Below are 24292 nucleotides of genomic sequence, written 5' to 3'. Positions count from 1 at the left end.
TGTGGATGGAAGAGAGGCAAAGTTTGCTTTGCTTTAGCACCTCAACTCTTCTTCCTCTGAGGAATTTCACTGTCCCAAGTAAGGAGGGTGATGCTCATGGGACAGAAGGGCACAGAGGGGGACAGAACAGTTTGCTGTCTGTCCTCTACTAGACACACACACACACAACAACAACAACAACAACAACAACAAAACCCAAGCTCTTAAGTCCCCTGGGGAGAAGTGGAATATAAGCCACCTCTTTGCCCCATTAGGAGCTCCATGAATTAGGCTGCCAGTACTGGAATTCAGCTGGTGCATGCTCAAGTCTTTCTCTGCTACCTCATGGGTAATTTCTGAACTCCTCCGAGCTTCCCATTCTAAAGCAAAGCAAAGAGCTGCCTCTTGGGTACAGGAGCTCCATGCAGCTTGGGAAACACAGAGCACAGCACAGAAAGCTTCTCAGCCTTCTGGAGAACTAGCTGCAGTGCCTGCCAGGACAAGCTTTGGCTTTTCAGCAGGTCTGGGGCATTTGAAATAGATTCCCAGTACACATGGAAGTAACTGGAGCCTGAGAGGCCTTCTGGGTATTTATCAAGAAAACAAGCAGTGAAGAGAGCTGGGGAATGAGAGGCCTTGCCACAGTAGATAGTTCATTTGTCCATCCTATTAGAGATGGACAAAACCTTGTCTTTGGAGATATCTACACCAGAAGTAACATCTGAGGATAAAATGGGAAACAACCGTTGCTAAGGAAAGTTGGTGCAGTCCCTTATTGGAGAAAAAAAAAAAGTTGGCCTCTGTAGTTGAACAGTTGTTGGCTTTTAATTTTAAAAATTTTTATGTACATTGGTGTTTGCATATTTGTCTGTGTGAGGATGTCAAATCTCCGGGAACTGGAGTTACAGACAGCTCTGAGCTGCCATGTGGGTGCCAGAAATTGAACCCAGGTCTTCTGGAAGAGCATCTTGTGCCCTTAAAACTGCTGAGCCATCTCTCCAGCCCGATTGGATGGTTTGTAAACAGTTATTTTTCCCCTCTGACCAGAGAATGTAGATAGTTTGCTAAAAAGTTTCCTTGGGGCCGAGGGTATAGCTCAGTGGTCCTGGGTTCAATTTCTAGTGCCACAAAAATAAATAAATAATACTCTTAGAATTGAGATACAGAACAGTTAAGTCTGTTATAATCAAATATGGGAGGAAGAAGACATGTGTATGACAGAAACAGCCCAGCAGGTGAGTGGCTTCCATGTGGTAGCTTCTGCTAGCTTCTAGATATACCAACTGCAACTCTGATATATCTCAGAGGGGATGAAATAGGTTTCATTTTTCTCTGGTTGCTTCTGATCTAGGCAATGCCAGAGGTTAACAAGGGCCACCTGCCACCGTCAGAGGTCGCCCCAGGTTTCCTTTTTTCCCTCTATTCCCAAATCTCAGCTCACTGTTGACTGCTGCTTACGGAGCTCCCTATCCCTCCAGTCCCTGATCTGATCTGGGGCCATCTCTGTGCAGGCTGCAGTTACAGCTGGACTCAGGTTGCTAGTGGCCCCTAGTGGGCTAGTGTGGGCACAAGGCCAGAGGGGCGGGCTCTGATTTTATCTAAGCTCATTTCTATCTCCAAGTGACAACATGAGCAAAGCAGGGAGGATGAACCATGAGCAGAGCTGTTGTAGGGTCCAAGCAGAAGCAAACATTTACATGAGAGGCTGTGACTGGGCAGGGCAGTGGGAGGACAGCTCTGTGACCCAGCTGTCTCCCCAGCTGCTGGAGGCACTAGTGCGCACAGAAAAAGGCTGCTCCCAGCAAGGAAGAAAATGACCAGATCTCAGTCCTACCCATTTCTAAGGAACCAGAGATGGGAGTCACAGGGCAGAAAGCTGCCTCCTGATCTCAGTTCTGGCTGCTGCTCGTGTCTGTCAGGACATGTACACTCATGAGAGGCCAGGGAGCCACAGCTGCAGTCCTGAGACGGGCCATGGTACATGTACCAGGTAAGGGCTTACCCAAGCGTGACTGGGCGCCAGGTCACAGCTTCCTCCATCCATTCGGTATTAGTGTCTCAGAGCATTCTAACCTTCCTGATCCTGAAACCCACGTCAGACACTCTAACTCTAGCAAAAGGACTGGAAGGAGGGTGGTTCTGGAACAGCTGTTCTACCCCTGGTGTGCACCATTCTGGCCTGGCCCTAGGGATTAGGTCAGACAGCCTCTTATTTTAGGTTAAGAGGCATTAGAAGGGATGAGAGGCTAAGCCCAGGCAGGGACCTTCCAGACACCAGCACTTCCTTCAGACACTAGTCGTGGAGAACAGTAAGCAAGGGGTGGGTGAGATGGCCTAGCCTTGCTAATCAGGGAGTCATGCCATCAATTTCCTTCACTCCTTGGCCCCTGAATAACATGGAGGCACACTGCCTCTGCCTCCTGCCCTGTCCCTAAAAATATTCTCATCACAGGGTTGGACAGAACAGGATGATGAAGGCCAGGCACAGGGCACAGCCCTTCTGTGCTTAAAGCCTCCTGTCAGCTCCCAACCCCTACCAAAGCCTAGATGCCCCTGCTAGAGAAGGTCTAGATGCCTGATCTGCTCCCATGTAAGACAAACTACCTCATGTCACAGGGGGTATCTGTCTTACCCCCTCCTTCCCCCCCCAGCCCCCCTGGTGTGGCACCCCCAGTAGAGATTCCTGGGAAGCACTTGTCAACCTGCCCAGTTTAGGCATGGAGGAGAAGAACCAACCCAATGTTTAACCATCACCCAGATGATTTAAAGGGGGGCTCCATGGGTGGAGGGGCTAAGGCTGGGCCAGATCCTGGCTCTGCTACCATCTCACAGGGGACTTTCAGGGAGCGGAACCAGAGAGGTGCATTTGTAATTACTGGCAGGAGCAATTACCATAGGAGATGAGAAGGGAGCCCAGGTTCTCTTGACCTCATCTAAAGACTGGCTACTAATGGGGTAGCTGAGCCATTGCCCCGCTCTTCCCGAGGGCTATTATGTAGAACAAGCTAGACACTACTCTGGAAACCAGGCCTGAACCCTACTTACCATTACTGTGATTTCCTGTCTGGAGGGAAGCGGAGGGCTGCAGGTTGCTGCTCAAGGACCCATAGCCACGGTAGCTGTAATTGAGGCCACCATTGACGTACACAGGGTCCTGGGAGTAGGCAGAGGCTGGCAGTGAGTAGGTGGAGTGGGTGATGGCTGTAGAGTCCCGAGAGTGCTGCTTGTCCAGGGCTATGGGCTCTTCCTGCAAGGGAGGGATGATGATAGTGCTGGGAACCCAGGAACAGCAAGCCTGGTCATTGTCCCTGTGAAGGCAGAGGCTATTTCCTGGGACCCAACAGTGTGCTTTGGCCTGGGGTATCTTTTTGTTTTGCTCTCCCTGGGCACTTTGCCCCAGGGATCTCCCCTGATTACATCTCTCTGTGGACATAATAGGTTGTCTCTACTTAGTGTAAAAGATCCTCTCTTTACTGGCCTAGAACCTGTGATCTCACATCAGTAGTTCTGGGATTCTGGGCAAGCATTTCTAAACCCAGTCATCCTGAAGTCCTTTAATACTCCCAGCCCACTCCTTAGCACCGTCCTCTCCATCCTTTCTGCCCCACCCCACCACTGTGCAGTAACATAGGGTTACATGATGGCTGTCCACCCCAGCTGCAGGTGTACATGGGGTGAGCAGTGACCTCCCCCCAGTGGGTGAGACCCTTTACACGTGGCGAGCATGAGCACACACTTGTGAGGACTGGTAGATCTCCAGGCGCATCCTCTTCGCTGCTTTCCTCGTCTCGCTCTCACAGGCAGCTGCGAGGATGTTTTCTGCCATAGCTGAGGTCAGGTGGGGAGGAGTAGGTCTGGTCTGCAGGCAGAAGAGACAGTGCTGGTGTTTGTGCTGGAAGGGTCCTGGTCAGGGGATGGCAAAGCAGGGGTTTTGGGCTCTTGCACCTGACTAGCAGGCCTCCTGGGAGGTTGGGGTACTGGGGTCAGTAATGGGGCACAGTCAGGGTGCTCACCATCTCCATGCCGTTCTTCTTCATGCGGCGGCAGGACTTGAGGTAAGTGCGGATGCGCTTGCGGGCCCGCTCCTGGAATTCAGGAAACTGCCGGCTGCAGGACTCAATGATGGCCTGGATCTTCTCCTTGGGCTGCTTGGAAATGGGCACCATGCGGTCCAGGTTCTCATCCACAAACAGCCGCACGAACATCTGGGGAGACACAGGTCATGGGAGGGGGCTGGCCCTGCCTTAGACCCATCTGTGTCCCATCAGCCCTGCCTGGTGCTCACATTAAAGGCCTTGAGCCGCTCGGGGTCCATGCCTTCTGAGTCATTCATCTTGTCATTGTCCTCATGGTCATCATGGTCATCGTCGTCATCATCTGCTGCGGGGGCCCGGCCCACTGTCAGGTCCTCAGGACAGCCACTGACTTCGGTCTTGATGGAATCGTAGCTGCCAGAGCTGTAGGGAGGCGACTGAAACCAGGCAAGAAGCAGAGAGAAATCAGGTGGATGCTTACTTGGTCTCCCATGGGAAGCTTGGGGACCAGGTAGGTGACCTCGCCCAGGTCCTCATCACAAGAGGCCTGGCTGCAAGATCCTCAGTAAATTAACCCTCCTTCCCACTGAGAGCTGAGAGCAACCGTTCTGCCCTCAGTGTCTGGAAGCCAGGCTGAAACAGCACACAGAGGCCCTGCCTCTTAGAGGCCGTGGGTGAAGTGTAGGAGATACTTCCTTGGTGGCCGTGCTCACATCACTGCCATGTTGAGGGAAGGGTACCAGAAAAGATTGTGATCAGCCAGCCTCTCCTGTGTGCCAGGATCTGTTTGGGCTTCCAGGGTACCTCCTGGATCCCCAGGGGACTGCAGCCTTGAGTTGACAAGTGAGCTGTCACTAGAGCAGCAAATGTGCAGTCTATCAGGGGGAGGAGCAGATGGGCTGGGAAAGGGAGCCAGCCAAGGCAGGAGGGCCACAAAGCAGGGTGCAGTCCCCAGCTCCCAGGCCAGGCTGTTTCTGTCTCCCAAGAGATTGCTCTGAAGCCTGGGAAAACAGGTGTTCAGAGAGGGCAGACCCAGCCCGCCTGCTGTAACCCTCCTTTGAATGGGGAAGGACTTAAGCACTCTGCGCCCACACACATTCTCCCTCAGTCACACTGTAGGCAAAGGTGACAGCCACTTCCTTGGTTGGTGGTGTCCATTCTAGGACTGGTCATAGTAAGAGAAGGACACAAAAAAAAGATTCCCATGAACCAGCCCCTTCTGTGTGCCAGGGTCTCTTTGGGCTTCTGGGTTTTCTCGGCCTTCACCAACTTCTTGCCTCTCCTTGGACTACTGCTTCTGCTTTCTCCTGCTCCCCAACTACTAGGATGCCCCTTGTGACCTAGCTCCATAATACCTGCCTACCCTCAGAGCCCTGGCTCTGGACATGGCGTGTAGTGGGTAAGTCGGACCCAGGAGAACACACAGTCAGGCAGTGGTGTGGCCACAGCCTGGCCTAGAAGGACCTGGTGCTTCCCTAGGAACAACTCATCTGAGTTGTTCCAGGCCTCTCTCACCATGGTCACACAAAGACTTAAGGGGCAGAACTCCAGCCCTCCAGAACAACCGTCTGGGGTCAAAACATCTACAGGGCATAGGGCTGGCTTCTAGCTGGCTCTGAACAAGTCAAATCTGCAAGTGATTCTTTAGCTGAATCTTCTGCTATAGCCAGAGCAGAATGAAAAGATTGTTAGGCGCCCTCAGTGCCCACCTCTGTGCCGTCGTATGGCCATGGGAGCAAGTGGGTTGAGGGCTCTACTGAGCCAAATTTGCCTCCATCCTGGGACAGCTGCTTTGTCTGGTCCCTGCTCCTACTTGCAGGCTGATCCCCAGGGGCTGTGCTACACACATGGCACCAACTCCATCCTGTCCCGTTAGATCATGTCCTGAGCATGTGTCCCATCCCACCCTGAAAGAGAGACAGGCCAGGGTTCAGAGGGGCAGAGTTGAAGAGATGCTCCAGAAGAACTGGAACCTGTCAGGAAACTTAAATGGCCCAAGACAGTATGTGAAATTATGGGCCATGGTAGGGGACCCGCTTTGGTCAGGAGAGAAATTTCACACCCCTTTCTGCATCATCTGAAAAAAACGAGGACAGGCAGACAGATTAGCCATGAGGTATGAGGTCTGTGCTGCCTTTTCACAAGCTGTGTGTGTGGTGGGGAAGGAGTACATGAGCCACGGTGCACGTGGGTGTCAAAGGACACCTGTGGAGCTGGTGCCCTTCTTCCACCTTTATGCAAGCTTGGAGGGTCACTCAGATCACCTTTAACAAGTGAGCCCTTGGTAAGTTTGTTTGTTTGTTTAAAGGTAGCTTGGGCTGTCCTAGCTCTCTATGTAGTCCAGGCTGGCCTCCAACTGCACTCCTCCTGCTGGAAGCAAATCCTGAGTAGTGGAGTTACAGGCCTGACTACCATGCTCAGCAATGTCTTCTGTCACAAATGTGCCACTTACAGCCGACTTGTCCTGGGGAAGGGAACAAGCCGCAGGGACATTACTTGCCACTTCTCCATCAGGGCAGGGACCATCAGATCCATTTCACAGATAAGCCCTTCTCAGTGAAGGAGGACCCGCGGAGGTATACATACCCTCAGCCATCGGCCATTCTGATGCAGTTCTGGGAAATCACGGGGACGAGAACACAACTACTGCCCTGGTTTGATGTCACACATGGGCTGGCTCAGTTCCAGCTCCACTACGGTATGTGTGACCTCCAGCCTCCCACCATCCCAGAGGCACAGAGCCTGCAGCCCCACACACCTCAGGAGTGCTCTTTACCCCATACTTGACGCGGCTCCGCAGCCCGTCAGTGCCACAGCCATCAGAGGGGTAGGACGGTGTGCCCAGAGCTGTGCCAGGCGGGAGCTTCTCACACAGGTTAATGGGCTGATCCTCAGCGGTGGCAGTGAAGTCCATGGGGGCTGCAGCTCCATTGCCATTCATCTCGGGGAAGGCGGGATCACCCTGTGTGCTGCTCGAAGTGGATGGGTTCAGGGTAGAAGAGCCATTGCCGCTGCCGCTCTCAGAGGAGGAGTCATCTGGAACAAAAGCCCTGGGTGTGAGGCCCTGTCCCTTCACCCAGTCTCCAGAGGTCCTGCTGGGTGTAGTGGCCTCAGCAGCTCCCCCAGAGTACCTGCACTGTTATCCTTGCAAAGCGGAAGTGTGCTCTGCTCTCTAAACCAGATGCTCTGGGATCTGAAGTGAGACTCAGGCTGAGGCAAGACCCGGGGAAGTGGGAAGTGGGCCGCTAGGAGCTGAGTGCTGTGAGCAGCACATGCAGAGCTAGAGGTTTCTCTCCACCTCAGGCAGCCTGCCAGGGCCCTCAGACACTTCCAGGGCTACAGAACTAGCCTCCCCCTCTTCCACCTTCATGTCCTTCTGTACAGGGGGAGGAATTTCTTCTGCCTAAGTGACAACCCCACTACCAAACTCCCTATTCATCCCTGACTTCCCGTATGGATTCCACGTGTAGCCTCTGCTCTCTGCGTGGCCAAGTGGCCTCAAATAGCCCAAAGCCAACTGCGGGGTCTAGGGGCTGTATCTCCTGGGTTTTCCGCTGGTCTTCCTGTTTTCTGGGTGCTGGGGCCCCCTGCTGTGGAGAGTACAACATTGCAGGATCCAGAGGTTAAACTTCAGCTCCAAGGGAAATGTACATTTTTAGACAAATCCCAGGCTTCTCTTTCTACAGGTCTCAGCCTCCTGCTTCATTAACTGGGGCCACCACAGCTACTGCAGACCCCCTGGGGTCACTGTCAGGTGAGCACCCGTGTGGATACCAATGGTGCTTAGGTATCCTGAAGCCATCAAGAGGAGGGGAGGGATGGCAAAGGAAACCCTGATCATATCCTGGATCACCCTTTTGTCCAGGATGGGGTCTCACTGACCCTACCCCCAATCCTGTAGCCAGCAGATTATGAAGATTTAGTCCCCAGTGTTGAGCACTGGGCATGCCCACGGCCTGGGCGTCCCCATGGTGACTGAGCAGCTCTAGTACTCCAACCAATCACTTGCCTCTCAGCTGCCCGGGGGGCGGGGCCAGTCAGCCCATCAAGCAGCCAGGGCCCTGAGTAAAGGGGGGTGTGAGGTACAGTGATATTCCTTTCACTCAGCCGCCACAGGTCACTTGGCCAAGGCTGTACCACCCAGGCCACCTTGAGGCAACACTGCTCCACCTTTCCTTTATCCTGTGGGCTTGATTCCAAGCACTGTATCTGAGACCTCCCTGCCTAAGCACTCTGCCCTCAAAGATGGGCTGAGGTTTTACTCTGGCAGGATAGTCTAGACAGCTAAAGAGAAAAACAATTACCTGACAATATTAACTGAGCAACTACTGTGTACCGGTCCTGTCCTAGATGCAGGAGCAGTGATGACTAAAATCGGGGTGCTGGTATGCCTGGGGGACCAGCTACATCTTAAGTTTGACAATAACTGGGAAATGAGGCATGACAGTACCACCTGCTCAGCAACTATCCTACCCCATGGCTGCAATGTTTCTGCTCCTCTCACAGTCCAGGGTTTCTCATCTCAGGGCTGCGGGCCCGGCGCAAGCAGCATGCACATGCTATGGAGCTGCCCAGGACAGAGCAATCCTGGGGTCCCAACCGAGGTCCAAGTCAGCTGTGTTGAGAAGCCGCCGACACCATCGCCTCGGCTGAAGGCCCAGGCTCACGCTGCCTGACTTTCTAGAAAGAATAGGCGCTGGCTGCCATGGGGGCACCCGTCCTCTACAGTCAGATACCATCTCTATCTGGCAAGGAAAGTGGAGAGAGGGGCCCCCAGGACACCAGAGCTTGGGAACGGCTGTGGCCACAGACTGCAAACATACGGAGGAAACTGGAAACCCAAACCGTTGTGTGAATACCCAGAATTAACATCTCAGGGACCAGTATACACTATTAGCACTTTCAAACTCCCCTGGAAGCAAATAGGTAAAGTGTGATCTAGCCATACAATAGAAGACTTAATACAAATGAAATTTAGATACATGCTTCAATTCAACATGGAGGACCCATAAGGACATTATGCTATGTGAAATAAGACAGACACGAAAGGATAAATAGTGAATGATTCCACTTAGCTGCACAGGCTAGAATAGGGGCATTCACAGAGGCAGAAAGTGAAGTGGGCTCCCCCATGCCTGAGGAGGGGACGCAGGACTGCTGTCTGGCACGATGAGAAGGTTGGGAAACAACGGTGCTGATTGTAGTTTGAAGTATACAGCCCAGAACGGCTGTATTTATTTTACCACAAAAAAACTCCGAGCCAGTGGGTCCTCATGCTAACCACACTGCACCTGGGGCAGGACGCGGCCCACATCTGAGGGGAACAACTGCAAAGGCACACGTTCTGCAGTCCTCAAGTCCTGGTAGACTAGGTCCTGTTTAGTTTAGCCTGATCCAGTACGACCTAACAGGAGACCCACGTTTCCCAACAGGAGAGGCTGGCGAGTTTCGGCATAATGCAGAGCAGCTAAGAGCAGGGTGGATATCACACACGTGATCTCAAAGGAGGCCACCTCTCCTCGTGTCTCAACTTGTCTTTCAAATGACCCTTACATCAGTAACACGGCAGCATCTACTCTCTAGCATGGTAGGCACTCGGAAGTGAGAGCACACTCCTCCTCCTTCCTCACCCGCTTCCTACGCTGTGCCATCAGAAGTGAACGCTGCGAATGGGAGACGAAATCATGACAGACGCGCATGTCCTGGTCCGTACACTCTGCCCTGCCTTCAGAGCTTCCTTGGACATCACCTCCCCAGGGAAGGCTCCGTGTTTATCCCACCTCATTCTGGTGCGAGCTCTGGCAGCTCTACTGCACAGTTCATCCAAAGGAAGTTGGCCCTACAGCCACACTGTCCCATTAGCCGCACGACTGTAGCCACGGTCCCTTTCTTCCATCGGGGCCACAGGGCCTACTGCCATGCTGTCCTCTTTCAGCTCAGCCTGCCATGGCGCTGTGGCCTTGGCCTTTTGTACTTCTGTCACCTCTTGCTGCTGCACCGTCCCTGGCTCTCCAGACCTTGTCCTTCACTTTCTGTTCCTTTACTTCAGGGTCTTTGCTTAAAGGTCACTGTGTCAGGAAGCCCTCCCCCCAGCCCCCACACTGACATGCTAACCTCCTTACCTAGTTTCCCAGCACACTTGCCTCCTCCTCACGCTGTTCATTAATTGTGTCTACAGCCTGCAAGTAAGTTGCCCCTGAGCCTCCAGAGCTCTGGCAGTTAGGCCTGGATCACTCCTGCTTCCCTGTAAGTCACACCCTTCTTCTGGAAAGGGCCCCCGGGTCCTCCAGGATTCCTTAGGTTAAGCACGTACTCCAGGCCTGGCCAGTCAACATGACCCATTACAGCCACTGGTAAAAAGCCATATAACCGAGCTGGTCCCACAAAAGTCAGACTTGATCTTTTCTGGGGGGCAGCTAGACCTGCTTGTCAGAGGCCCCATCCTGGGGCAATCTAAAGACAGGCTAATATAAACTTCCAAAATTCGGCTATGCCGTAAACCAAAGGTAATCCTGGACTATTTGGTTAGGAGAGCAACAACTTCCTTATTATCAAAGCCAGCTAAAGGCCACTTTTGTGGGTCTGCTTCGGTCTTGAGTAAAATGGGGCTGGGACCAGGCCCTGGGAGCTGGACTTTATGCTTCTCACCTAACCTGGGGCTGCTGGTACTACCCCAGGAATGGGCCAGTCTCACCTCCTACCCCACATGGTTCAGAAAGAGGGAACAGAGATCCAGCAGCTAGGATCTGATCCATTGCAAATTCTTCCTCACTTTTAAGAAATGTGACTTAAGAGGTACCCAACGCACTGCCTGAATGGCATATGGTGGGCTGGGCCAGTGGTTTCAGCTTGCCTCACTTTCAGCCTGACCTTGGGCATAACCACCTCCTGGGCTCCTCTTATCTGCAACCCAGGGAGTTGCCGCTGACGCCCTCTTAGGCTCCAGTGTTTTATGGCACCGTGAAATAAGCAGCTGGCCCCAAAGCACTAAAAGCCTGGTGCCCTGGCCCTTTTGAGACTATGGCCTCTCCTCTGAAGTATTCTTTAGGACCTGCTCAGACCTGGAACTAGAAGTAGAAACACAAGGTATTCAGGTGACCCTCTTGTCCCCACCTGGTCCTCCTCTAGGGCAGAATAACATTGGCAGGGTTCAGCTGCCCCACCTGTGACTGTGCGAACAGCCTAGTGAGCTGCCCCAGAGGCTGTCGTGAAGCAGCAGGAATGTATCCCTTCTGTCCATTTCCACAAAAACAGGCATCCACATCTTGGCAAAGGGTGACTGCCCGGGCTGAGAGGACCCATAGCCCACCACCTGTGCTTGGAGAGCCCGAGGGCAGGGGAGGCCCGCCCTGCCCAAGCACTGTACAGGGCGATGTGCTGCTATTCAAATGGGAGAATTAGTGATGAATGGGGGAAATTGTTCCTCCTTCTGTCCCGTCTCCAGAAGGAGACAAAAACTCCTTTTACCTCAGCAAACAATGCCCTTATGTGGGCGCCAGCGCCCTGCAGCCTGCACAGGCCCAGCTCTGTGCAAACCGCCAATTACCACTCTGGGTTCTGGGGCCATGGCCAGCGGGTACCCTTCCCCAGTGGGCAACCCACACCAGCCCCTAAGTAAAGCTGGAGAAGGTGGCAAGGCCACTAGAGCCTGCTGCATGTTTGGTGCACAGGCAAGCTGCTCACTGTAGCAGAGGTGGGGGGCTGAAGGAAGCATGGGCCCCTTGGTGAGGCTCTGGTCAAAGCAGCAGCCAGGCAGGGGTGAGGAGGGCATCAATAATTCAGACACAGAAGCTGGGAGCCAGGAAGGAGGCAGGGAAGGTGAAGTGCTAGAGTCTGTAGTACCCCTCACCCACCCAACACCCGCCAACCCCAGGGGCCGTGCATGCCAGGCAGGAGTTGCTGGAGGTCTGGAAGGAGGCTATGAGCTGCAGGTTGGCACACTCCCTCCTCTGAATTTGGGGTGTACACCTCACTAAGGCTCTCTACTTCATCTCTCACCCATTCCTGCTCTGACAAAGGCCAGTGGCCCGGGCAGTGTTTACACAATGCATAGTTCCAAGAAGCAGCAAGCTTCAGGAGCCCATCTGTGTTCTCTGAAAGCAGCAGAGGGGCCAGGGGTCAAATGGGGGCCAAGGGATCCAACTGCCCTAGGTGATGAGGCTGCACTGGGCATGTGACCGACCACATGAGGCCCGTATTCTCCACTTGATCTTCAGGCTCTGCCGTCACCCAGCTGTCTCTTAAGCTCCCCGTTCCTTTCCCTGTGGTTAATCAGCCCAGCAAGCCAAAGCTTAGGATCAGAGAGACCATGTCCCCTTCTTAGGCTCTACTCTTTTGGGGGGGGGGCAGGGTCTCACAACTGCCAGGCAGTCCTTAAACTGGTAATATAATTGAGGATGGCCTCGAGTTTCTGATCATCTTGCCTTTACCTCCCAAGTGATTAGAGATGTGCACCACCAGGGTCCAGTTTATGCGTTGCTAGCAAAAGAATCCAGGCTTTTACGAATGCTAGGCAAGGACTCACCCACAGAGCCTTATCACTGATCCACACAGCCCATAATACTGCTGACTGGACGCACAGCACAGCCTCCACAGTGTCCAGGCAGTCTCATGCCTCTGGCTTGGCTCTCAGTGAATCCGATCATGCGAGTGGTCATACTTTGAAAGTAGGGTGGGGTTGTTTAGAGTTTGGTGGTGGCTTTTTTATACAGTGCTAGAAATGGTGCCCAGAGCTTCACGTGTGCTAGGTGAAAACATTAATTTTAACAATGTACTGTAAATTCAACTGCAGTGGTACAGTCCTGTAACCCCACTATTATGTAAGGCTGAGGCAGGAGTATCACATACAAAGTTCAAGTCTAGCCTGGATATATGGAACAGGACCGTGTCTCAAAAAAGGAGACCAAGTTTCTTTTACCTAATAAACCCAACATATTTCAACAAGTAATCAGTTCAGCAGCTGCGAGTGAAGGAAATCTCACACAGGCCAGATCTGCAGGACTCAGACCCCTGGAGAAGTTCCAAGCTACAGATAACAAGGTATTAGAGCAGGTAACCTAGGTGCTGAAACCACTTTTGCTGGTGGGCATGGACCATGTTCCAGATCTGAGTGTGAGGCTCTGAGAGTACAAATATCCCTTTCCAGGAGGCTCAGCGAAGGGCCAGAGGCTCACATGGTAGCATCAGTGTCCCAGAGTGAGCAGCAGCACCCAGATGGCTTCACAAAGAATGGCTCAGCCCACCTCCTCTGTGGGTTCCCCAATACACACTGGCAGGTTACACCCAGAGGAAATGCTCCCAGTACAGAACCCTTGCCGGTCTGTCCTCCCAGGCCCACCACTTTCTCTTGCTGCAGGCCAAACACAGCAATGAGAAATCAATGCCAATTTGCCAATAAGTGCAAAGCCCTAAGCTAGGCTCCCTACTGACTGTCACCCCAACCCCCACAAATCATTTGTTCTCAGAGCCAGCAGTACCACTTCAGGCTACTGTGTGTGAGTGATTCACTGGGCAGGGCCCTTGCCTGGGAGCTTGTGTGTGGAGTTGGCAGGCCCCTGGCAACCCTTCCTGTCCTCCCGGAAGCTGGTGTAGGGCTGGTGCATCCCAGTCCTTAGGTCAGGGTGATGACGACAGTGACAATGTGGCCCAGCTACTTCCTGGTTCCTGGGAGAGTCATCCTCAAACAACTCAAGCCAGGGTGGTTTCTGTCTGTATGGCCCTACCCAGCCCCTCTTCAGCACATCAGGGCCTTCCCATCAGATATGGGGATCTAGATACCGCTAGATGAGGAGATTCTGCTGGTAGCAGGCCTAGAGTCTGCCAGATGGCCCCAAGGCCAGAGCTAATCTCCCAGGTGGGGAGAGAGGGCAGGGTGTCCATCCCCCTTGCTTAACAGTAACCCTCATTCTGATGGCCCCAAAACTTCTCCTACCCGAGTGTCCTTACCAGGCATCTAGGGGCCCCAGTAATGTAGACAGGGCCAGCACAAGACCAAGCCCCGCCTGATCCTGAGATAAAGGAGTCCCTTGGAGCTGTCTCCTAGCTCCTCTTGCCGTCAAAGGTCAGGTGTGGCCCAGCCTGGCTCTGTGCTGTCTGCAGACCAACAAGCTTGATGGACACTTTTTGTGACTTAGGATTGCCTTATGGCCTACCCCCAGAAGAACTGAAACTTTTGAGCAGGAGAAGAGAGAGGTTCTATTGCTGTAGTCAGATGTTTGGTGCCTCAAATCAGGGCAAATAGCTCTTGCTTTATAGGGGTGAAGAGGGCCTAGGCCTGGCTTCCAGCGTCACAAAACATCACTCAAGACATAGTCAGGGTGATGGGCAAGACCCAGAGTGTGGGGCAGAGCAGCTCCATTTCCAAGTTTACTGGGCAGTGAAGGATGTAGACTGTTCTAGAATGCTGTCTGTCACGCACATGTTCAATCTCTAGTAAAAATAAAGATGGGGCTGGAGAGATGGTTCCGAGAGCTCTGGTTGCTCCGCAGAGGACCTGGATTCTATTCCAAGCACCCACATGGTAGCTCACAACTATCTGTATTGCCAGTTCCAAGGGATCTGACGTACTCTTCTGAACTCTATTGGCACCAGGCACACATATAGTATACAGACATATATGCAAGCAAAATATCCACACACAGAGAATAATAAAAAGTTTAAAAGGGGGCAAAAAAAAAAAAGCGTCTAATGTGGAGCTGGGCATGGTGGAACAGGCCAGGAGAAGGGTTGAAGGTTTAATGCCTGCTTGAACTGCATAATGAGACTCTTATATCAAGCAACAAGTGTCTAAGGCCATCCCAGGAGGCTGTAGCGGGTGCCACCCCTTCTTCCGTATGATAGCAACTGGAGCATTGTCCAATCATGAGGACTGAGTCCACACTGACTAAGCTGTAAGGGCTAAGAGTGCTGCCAAGTGCTGCTCCAGCAGGGGAAGGCATGGTAGGGAAGACCCACGCAGGTCCTTGTCTGGCCCAGCGCCCACTCACCCCTTCCTCTACCCATCATGCAACTGCAGGCTTGAGCGGTCACTTACTAAGAGTGCTCTGGATGGCAGCACTCAGGAGGCAAACTGTCACCTGGCCACCTCTCCTCAGACAGCAGCATTACCTCTCAGCTATCTCCTCAGCCACCTGCAAGCTTGGGAGCAAGAAACAGGCAGAGGCTATGTGCAGGGGAGTGGAGGAGGTCTCAAATGAATGTGCACTGCTGGCATGGACCCGGCGGTGTCAAGGACTCCAGAGTCTGAGACTCATGCAAAAACCCAAAGACCTTCTCCAGGCAAGGGTCAGGGAGGTGGGGGCCTCCCTCCCCCTGAAGGCTGCTCCCCTACACAGACTGATCCTACCAAGATTAGCTCAACCTGTCCTTCATCAGGCTGTGCACTACAAGCCAGCCCCGCCTCCCCATTCAGCTGTATGCAATACGCCCACCTCTCTGTCTATATTTTATAAACGTGCTACAGTTGCTCTACCCCAGAGCTCACTCCACCCAATTCCAGCTTTCTGTCTGTTGTCCATCTGCCTTTTCTTCATTCCACTGCTTCCCCTGTTCAAGTCCAACTCCCTGGAGAACCACGCAAAGACACAGCAGCTGTGAGTCAATGGCTGGGTCTTCACGGACTCAGGGACCCAGGCAGTCCCAGGCCTGTGGGTGGGAATGGGGCAAGCTGCGAGAGCTCAGATCAGCTGCTTGACTAGCTTTTGTTCTGAGACAGGATCTTTGCCATGAAGCTTAAGTTGTCCTCAAACTTGCTATGTGGCCAAGCTTACCTCCAGTTCGCCATTCTCCTGACTCAGTTTCAGCACTGAGGTTACACAAGTGAACCGCCATGACCAGCCCTGGCTCCCTTTCTACAGTACCAAGATCTTAAGGGTGAGGGACACCACTCTACATTTAGGAAGAATGCTGTGGGAAGCAGGACAGGGCCAAGAAAATCAGGTGAAAGGCTCAGAGAATCTGGGACAGGTGGAGGCCCTTTTGGTCCACAGTGATTACCAACACACTGTTTTAGCCTGAAGGTACCAGTAGGCCAAGAGCCTCACATCCAGCCTGGCTCGTGACCCTTCCCAATGTCTATATATCATCCAGTTCTCAACAGCTCAGTAAGGTGGTCACAGGGATGCTTACCCAACTACTAGAGAGGGAAGGGGCTTGCTCATGATCACACGAAAGGAAGGAACAGAGTCAGGCAGGACCTGGACCTATATCAGATAGGAGAGCTAGTGCCTGAGTTCTTCTTTCCCCAGATCTTCCCAGAGCCCAGAGAGGGAGAGAAGTAGGGGAGAGGAGAAGCTCGGAGGTCAGCACCCTAAGGGATGAATCTGACCAGGAGAAGAGGGCTGGACCATTGTAAAGTTTGAGCCAGGGTCTCTAGGCCCCACCTGCTTACAGCGGATGGCCAGCTGGCAGAAGGCCCCAATCAAAGCAGCAGGAGCCAGAAGGCCTGAAGCTTTGGTCTTCAGACAAAGAGTTCTAAGGGCACAGCAGAGGACAGGACCCACCTACAGGAAGCCAGGCCCAGGGGAGTCCTTAGGCCCACAGAAGCAGCCCTGAACCCTGAGCTGCAGTATGGCTGCTGCTTCCCTCACTTGCCTTTCTAGGCTGCAGCTTGGGATCACAGGCTCACCTGGCTTCCTCTGACTGCTGCTGCCTGGTGTCTCCTCTGGAAGCCCTTCCCTGGCTCCCATCAGTCCATGGCCACACAATAGTTATTCAGTGAGCATCTACACATGGTGGGGGCTAAGACAAAGCATAGGACAAATGACTCTAGCTGGCTGCTTCCTGTGACCTGGACAAGCCATTTCCACATCCAATACGTCTCTGGAGGAACCTAGTGTGTAGGACTGGGGGCTGGGGCTACAGTGGGCTTGGGTCACTGGGCAGACTGAAAAACAGAACCAGTCAGTGACAGGAAGGGGGAGCCATTATTTAAGGAAAAGAGGGAGTGAATGACAAGAGGCTAGAGAAGCCTGAGGAAAGCCCTCCAATACTGGCAGCATTTTTCCTTTCTTTTGTTCCTGCTCCCAATTCTCTGCAATGCACAAACTAGTGTAGTAAGGGAAACAGTGAGGTTTATTTGTTTCCATAGCTGCCACCCTCAGGAAGGTGACAGCCCAGAAGGGTCCCCCACTTCCCTGTGCTTGATACTCTCCAGCCAAAGCTTGATACTCTCTGGAGGGACTGACGACCTTACAGGTCACTTAATCAGACTGCTGAAAACCCTTCCCTGACTCCACCCCTACAGTGCTGGGCACAAGGAAGTGGCACTGGCTTGCAGGATGTAGGAGTCCCACCCTAACTGGGAGTCCCGGGGGACAAGCTATAGGAGGGCCTCATCTGAGGAGGACACAGTAGCCCCGAGAGGCCCCAGTGCTCTGCATAATTCCTGCCAGGCAACCCCCAACAGCCTGTGTGCCTAAGGGCGGAAGCAGGACCCTCCACTGTCCTCTGGCGTGAGCTTCCTGTCTGACGGTGGAGGTGGAGATGAGTAATGTCCGTTCCCTGCCCCCATGCATCCCTTCTGGATGGCAGGCCTCAAATTTTCCATTCGGGAAAGGGCGCCATGAGCGGCCTAGTAAAATCACAGCAGGGGAAAAGGAGGAACTGCAGGCAGACAGCGTAGGGACCTGCTCCCTTACCTCTGATGTGCACGCACTCACACCTCCATCCCCACACGCACTCCCCAGCACTGCCTTGTGCTCGCTCTGTCCTGGGTATGGTCCCTGGGGTGCTAATGGTATGAGGGGAAGACACAGGCAACACACAAAGAACCCCACAAATACGTCACGAAGGATGATGGACTCTTCAGCTCCAAGGCCATACCAGACCTCAAGCGCTCTGCAGTCTCCAGTGTCTCTGGCCAGAAGCTTTCCCAAGCTCTCAGCACACAGAGCCTTGGCAGACCCAAGTCAAAGTTCAAAGCCAAGAGCAGGTTGTGGGGTACGTGTGGGTAGGAGACAGGAAGAAGCATGTGTTATTGTTAGTATATGAGGACCCTTTTACCTCATACCAAATGCCTGCCAAGGTAAAGAAGGAGGGAGCTTCTCCTGGTGCTGACCAGGCTGCCCTGTGAGAAAGGACAGAACTGGTGTCCTCACACTGGCAGCCACAGCCCCAACTAAGAAAGCCCTATGGAATGAGGCTTGCTGCCACCTGCCATGGCTACAGGGGCCCAAGAACAGGACTTTAGCAAAGAGGGGAGGATACCATAAAAAAGCCTGGAGAAAGATGCCCAGAGATGGCCAGGATGGGAGGGTGAGGTAGACCAGGGCTAGAGATGAAGGCCAGTGTGCTGTCCACCCTCTGGACCTGCCCTACCAGGGCCCAGCCTCCTCGGGGCTTTTTTAAAGTTTAAAGAGAGAAGCCGGGAGTGGTGGCATAGGTCTGTGACCCCAACACTCAGGATTGAGGGGAGAGAACTGACAACACCAGTTCAAGGCTAGTCTAGGCCAGACAGCAAGACTGTCTCAAAAACAAACAAAATTTAAAGAGAGACCCTAACTGACTAACCCTAGAGGTATAACCTACACTAGCAGCCAGGATTCTTGCCATCACTCGATTGTATCATGGGTCAGGTCGACAAGGGTGGATGTGCCCAGGAGCCCTGCAGTCCTGGCAGACTGGGGTGCTGTCTCAGGAACAAAGAACCCAACTTGTCCCTAACAAGGAGGGGGCCTCTATTTCCCTGGCTGCCAAGCTCGGGGGCAGTATCTATAAATGTCAGCTTGCCTTTTCATTTGAGCCACAAACATTCAGCAGGCCCTAGTAATGGGCCAGACATGCAGCTGGGGGAGCACAGGCAGAGGAGAGTATTAGAGGCCAGCACTAATACAAAGCACAACGTACCTTACAGAACTAGGGGAGGAAGGGAGACAGTCAGATGCCTATCCATCTAATGTGAAAGGTGTACCACAGCTTCAGCATACGTTCATGACCTACCTTTTACACCTTGGTCACAGGTTGATCAGGTTGATACTCTATACTGGATTTAAGCTGGTCTCTGGCTACCGTACCAGCCTCCAGATTCAGCCACTGACTCATTAATTAAATTGGTGGATCATGGTCAATACCATCCTCCCTGTTCCGAGCTCTCCTGTTTGCCCTCATAAACACTCGTTCTATCGGCAGAACAGCCTGCCTATGCTATGTCCAGTGCCCGTAGCCAAGAGCCTGAGATCTATGTGACTCTGACCTGCTGCAGGCAGCTGCAGTCTCTGCTTGTATCATCGCCAAGTTCTAGGTCACAGCAAGGGATCCCAAGAACATCACAGCCCTTATAGAAACCTCCAGTTGGTTTGCTGACTATCCTGAGGGCCTCAGTCCACTAAAATGCCAAGTTAGTGTTCTCGAGCAGTGGCCACAGTTCCAAAGGGTGCGGCACAGGAACAGCATGAGCAGACCTTTCAGCACCGAGACAGCTTTACTACTTGGGGCTTTAGAAGAATTCCCCATCTTTCTTGGGAAGGCATACCCTGGGGTGCTTGCTAATAATACTGGGCTTTAGAAGAGCCCCCCCATCTTTCTTGGGGTGCTTGCTAAGCACTGCTAACAAGGCTCTCAGTAGGCTGCTGGGGGTTAGCTGTCAGTCAGCTCAGATGAGGCTGGAGGTCAGTTGCTGGGTTATCCCAGCCTCAGGGCCAGACACTTCCAGCTGCCTGCATGCTCCTCCCAGACAAAGCCAGACTCAGGCCAGGAGGGAGGACCAGCGTGTGGGTTCTGCCATGGAGATGAACTTTGACCCAAACCACAAGGCTCCTACCCCTTATTTACTCTTTAAGACTCACCCTTTTTTTTTTTTTTTTGCAGAGTTAACATTACACCCCTTTTCAACCCTGTACCTCCCTCTTACATTCCAAGCCCTGACCTTTGACCCTCCTAATTACCAGCTCCTACACCCCAGTTCTCTGAGGCCCAGCTTTGGGCTCATCCCTTAATCCCTGCCAGGGATCTCTGCCTACAGGCACCATCCCACACTTCCAACCTAGTCAGGCCAAGCTGACAGAGGGCCTCACGCCCATTCCCATTCCTCTGCCATCTGACTTTATCTCTCCAACACCAAGAAATAATCCAGAAATTGCAGCCCAGTATATCCAGTCAGGTACCAACTGCCTGGCCACTGACCAGGTAGCCCTGTCCCAAAGCCAGCTCACCCAGGCCATAAGAACACAGCTCCGGGTCACTTGATCTTCCCAGACCTGAATCATGGTAATCCTGAAAGCCTCATCCGACAAGCCCATGAGCACAGATAGGAGCAAATGAGAGATTAGCCCCCACCCCCAGCCTGGGGGCTCTGCAGGAGAGAACAGCGTGCTCTCTCTGGGGCATTGGGGACTGCAGAGATGCTGACAACACCAGCTTTCAAGTATAACAGGGACACCCCAAGTGTCACCTGGGTCCCACCACCCAGAGCACATGCTGGCCATTCACAGGACAATGAGGGCCCACCCTGCCAGCTGCCAAGGGCCACTCACCATCCTCCTGGCTATGGAGGTTCTGTGGGCTCCGCATCCTTTCCTCTTGGTTAGGGCTCAGGCTGGAGGCCAGGTGGGGGTCAGCTGACATCCATGTGGAGTCATTCATATCAAAATCTTCACTACTCACAGAAGTTTCATCCTGAGCAGGGACAGAGAAGGCAAGTGTTCAACAGGAGCACAAGTGGGCCTGGGTGGCTTTTTGGACAGACTAGGAAGGGTCCCAGAGGGCACAGGGAGCCCCTGAGAACATGCAGTGAGGCTGGATGGCATTCTCCCTGACCTCCTGAAGTGGCTCAGGCTCTGGTTTCTGTCGGAAGCCATGGCTAAGGGCTGGTGCTGTCTGTAATTGAAGACAATTAAGAGGTCTCACATCCTGTGGGGCAGACAGCAGAACCTGGCTCTTACTTACCTGGTGAGCCAAGGTTGAAATGAATGTGGTAAACAAGAGCCACTATTTCTCACTATTTCTCCCCACCCCCACTGGAGCCTGAGGAGGAGGGCTTGGCTCTGTCCAGTGCCTGCACTCATGGCCAGTCACATAGGGCCCCCAGGAGGCCAAGGTGGCAGTTCCCATCAGGCCTGCAGCCAACTCCTGTGGAGCATACATAGAATTCCTTTCTCCCACTCCCCAGCCCAGAGGACATTTCTGTCTTCCTCCTTCCTAACCTTTGCTGTGCTTCAAAGATATGCTCTTGGGCGACTTCCAGAGTTGAACAGGCCAAACCCAGAAGTGTGGAGAAGGAAGGGGGTGGGGCGGGCCAGGGTTCTGATCAAACCAAGAAGGGACAAGGAAAGAGGGTGCTAAGGCCTTCCAAACATAGGCTAGCCTGCTGGAGAGAACTGAGCTTACTCCTCTCTCCTGACTGCTGGCTCTAGTGTGCCCTTGGCCAGTCATCTGGGAACCCCTAGAATTGGGCTTTAATCTAGCCTTCCTCCAGGGAGGAACCCCACCTCCTTTAAACAGCAGCAAGCAACTGTGTCCGGGCTCCAGCTGTAACACAAAGGGAAGAAGGCCCAGCAGTGCTACATGTGGAGTCCTGACCCTGTGCTCCTGCCCCTAGCAAGACAGAATAGCCTGTGAGCCCCTGGCAGAGTGCCCACAGAGCCACCCCACAGGGCCCTCTCACAGACATCTCTTTTATGGTGAGCAAACACACTTTGGTTTGAACTTTCTGCTGCTGTCCCTCAGGCAGACACATCTGCTCCAAGTGCTAGGGAACCAGAGGTTGAATCTCCCTCCCGCCCCCAAACAAGCCTGCTGGCAGGCAGTTTCCTAGAATTCATGGCTTCTAGGCTGCAGTGTGGACCCTCTGTGCTGAGTCCAGAGGACAGAAACTGAGCCACAACACTGCCAGTCTGCGTGAACACCCTTGGAACCCTGGGGACCGAGCCCAGTGTGAGCTCTCCTAACAAGCATTAGTCATACACGTTCATTCACTGGGACACCTACTACACAAACAAGCTCATCTTCCTACAGCCTTCCTTCATGACAGACTGTGTGTGTGTGTGTGTGTGTGTGTGTGTGTGTGTGTGTGTGTGTGTGTGTGTAAGTGCGCATGCGCGCTCAGGGCTACAGAATAGAGGCTCTCTCTGTGTTTCTTGCTGGCCCCTTAGGGAGGCTCTTGAGAGACAGAATCAGGGTTGCTTCCCTGGGTCCCTTGCACAGGCAGAAGCAGAACTCACAGCACTGTGGGAATGCAGGAATTAAGTAGTCTTGTTTTGTCTTTTGAAGCAGAAACCAGTTGAGTCAGGCTATGGTGATGAACACCTTTAATGCAGCATTCAGGAGACAGTCAGGAAGATCTCTGAGTTTGCAGCTAGCCTGTTCTACAGATTGAGTCACAGGCTATACAAAAAACAAACAAACAAACAAAAAAAAAAACCTCGTCTCCAAGAACAAAAAAGAAAAGTAAGACAAAGAAGCGGGAGCTACCTATGTAGCCAAGGCTGGCCTCCAGTTTATAATCCTCCTGTCTCAGCCTCCAGAGTGCTGCAGTCACTTACTCAAACCCATTCATTCATCCCCCTAAATAGTGCCTGGACACTGACTATGGGAATGGAGCTGTGGGCAGACCCCGTTTCTGACCTCCCTGCCTCTGCCCATCGTGGAGCAGCAGAGCCTTCACATCACATCAGTTGCTGCTCCTGCTCCACAGCTCTTCCTTCTTTCTTTTTCCTGGCTTTTTGAGACAAGGTTTCTCTGTGTAGCCCTACCTGTCTTGGAGCTCCCTCTGTAGACCAGGCTAACCTTGAACTCAGATCCACCTGCCTCTGCCTCCCAAGTGCTAAAAGTAAAAGTGTGCTCCACCACCATCTTGCCACAGTTCCTCTTCCTAAATAACCTGCCCACGTGTCTGTGCCATCAGCTGAATCACAGCACAAACCTACTGTGGGGCTCTCTCATGTCTCATCCCAGAAGGCTCTGGGTCCTTCTAAGAGTAAGGGTCAGGCTGCCAGTCCTCTAAATTCCCCAGGAGACTAGCAGGACTTGTTGAACTGACTAAACTCTCACAAGATGTGATGCTTGATGAGGATGCTGCATTAATCTGACAAGTTCGGGTCCCACTGTGCAGTTCTTAAACTGCATATGAAAACTGGGACCCTGGCTGCATGCTTCCTTTAGCTAGCCATCCTGCAAATGGCCTGGGGCTGCTTGGCTCAGCCAGCTGAACTGTTCAGGAAAATGAACCTCACCTTGCTCTGCCCATTAGATGGAACATATTTCACATGGACAATGAGATTACTTGGAAAGAAAAAAGCATCCAATACCTACATGCACCAGGCTCCCGGGCTCTGGGACAAGTGTTTCAAGAGATTTCTCTACATTGGCCCCATAAGGCCACACAGGGCAGGCCTCTCCGGGTCTAGTCACACATGCTCCCCAAAGGCTTGTCCCAACTGCCCAGAGCAACAGAGCCAAGGGCAGAGCTGGGATTTGAATCCAGACAGTCTTCACCCAGAGCCATAAAATTATACTTTCCACCCTTTGATCAAAAGTACCTGATTCCTTAATGAGAAAGTGCTTCAAGATAATACCCAAAGGCAACTCACAGGCAGAGGGGCTACGTATGCTTGAGGACGTGTGCACACATACAAGTACACAGAGGTGATTCAAGTTACTTCACTGAGCATCCACTTTGTGGTGAGTAGCCCCAGGGCTAAGAGGACTCCTACCTTAAGCCTATCTAGGGAGAGGAATCGGCTAAAACTTCTGCCCCATTTACAGGTATAGGAAAGCACACAGTTACTGAACACCAATGCCTCTCTCTCCAGGGACTTGTACAGAGGCCCCACCACCCCAACTTCTGCTTTGTGAAAGGAGGTTCTGGGATCTCTGAGAACCCAGACACTGGCTGCTATGGCTTTTTTTTTTTTTTTTTTAAAGTGAGAAATCAACCCTATTAAACCTAAACTTTCAGAAAACCAACAGAGGTGAGTAGGCCACAGCTGTGGAGGAAGCCAGACTGAAAAAACCTTAACATCCACACTTGTGGAGCAGACCTGGACTCTTCTGCAAGATGCTGCCAGCAGAGCCCGGCTGTCGTGGGGCAAGGCCAGCCACTGCAGAGGGGGAGACTCAAACTTTCTACTCTCCCCTGAGCTGAGGCTGGCAAGGCGGGCTAATTACACAGACAATTACCAGAGCGCACAGTTCAGACCCATCACCCAAGTCCAGAGGGACCTGTAAGAGGGAGGGAGGAAGAAAGGGAGGCAGCCAACCCAAGTCAGCAGTGGTGAAGGCTGAGGCCTGCCTAAGACACCAGGCACTTCCCTGCTTCTCCAAGAGGTCACAAGTAGGTCACTTCT

General features: G+C 52.9%; 1 protein-coding gene across 3 annotated transcripts in view; it reads right to left on the bottom strand.

Moving 5' to 3' along the window:
- Window positions 1-24292, bottom strand: part of NOL4L (nucleolar protein 4 like) — a gene marked incomplete at its 5' end in the record, with an annotated part of 112360 nt that overhangs the window by 3406 nt on the left and 84662 nt on the right. For 2 of the 3 annotated variants that reach the window (XM_080925743.1, XM_080925745.1), the window contains 6 exons: window positions 3025-3226; window positions 3716-3838; window positions 3993-4184; window positions 4265-4450; window positions 6772-7049; window positions 20483-20624. In XM_080925743.1, coding sequence (XP_080781869.1) covers window positions 3025-3226; window positions 3716-3838; window positions 3993-4184; window positions 4265-4450; window positions 6772-7049; window positions 20483-20624 — 1123 coding nt within the window. The remainder of the gene's footprint in view (window positions 1-3024; window positions 3227-3715; window positions 3839-3992; window positions 4185-4264; window positions 4451-6771; window positions 7050-20482; window positions 20625-24292) is intronic. The other variant, XM_080925744.1, reaches the window with a different exon arrangement.

The sequence above is a fragment of the Micromys minutus genome (genome assembly GCF_963924665.1).
Source record: "Micromys minutus genome assembly, chromosome: 11".
Taxonomy (NCBI): domain Eukaryota; kingdom Metazoa; phylum Chordata; class Mammalia; order Rodentia; family Muridae; genus Micromys; species Micromys minutus.
This window is presented reverse-complemented; position numbering and strand designations above follow the sequence as displayed.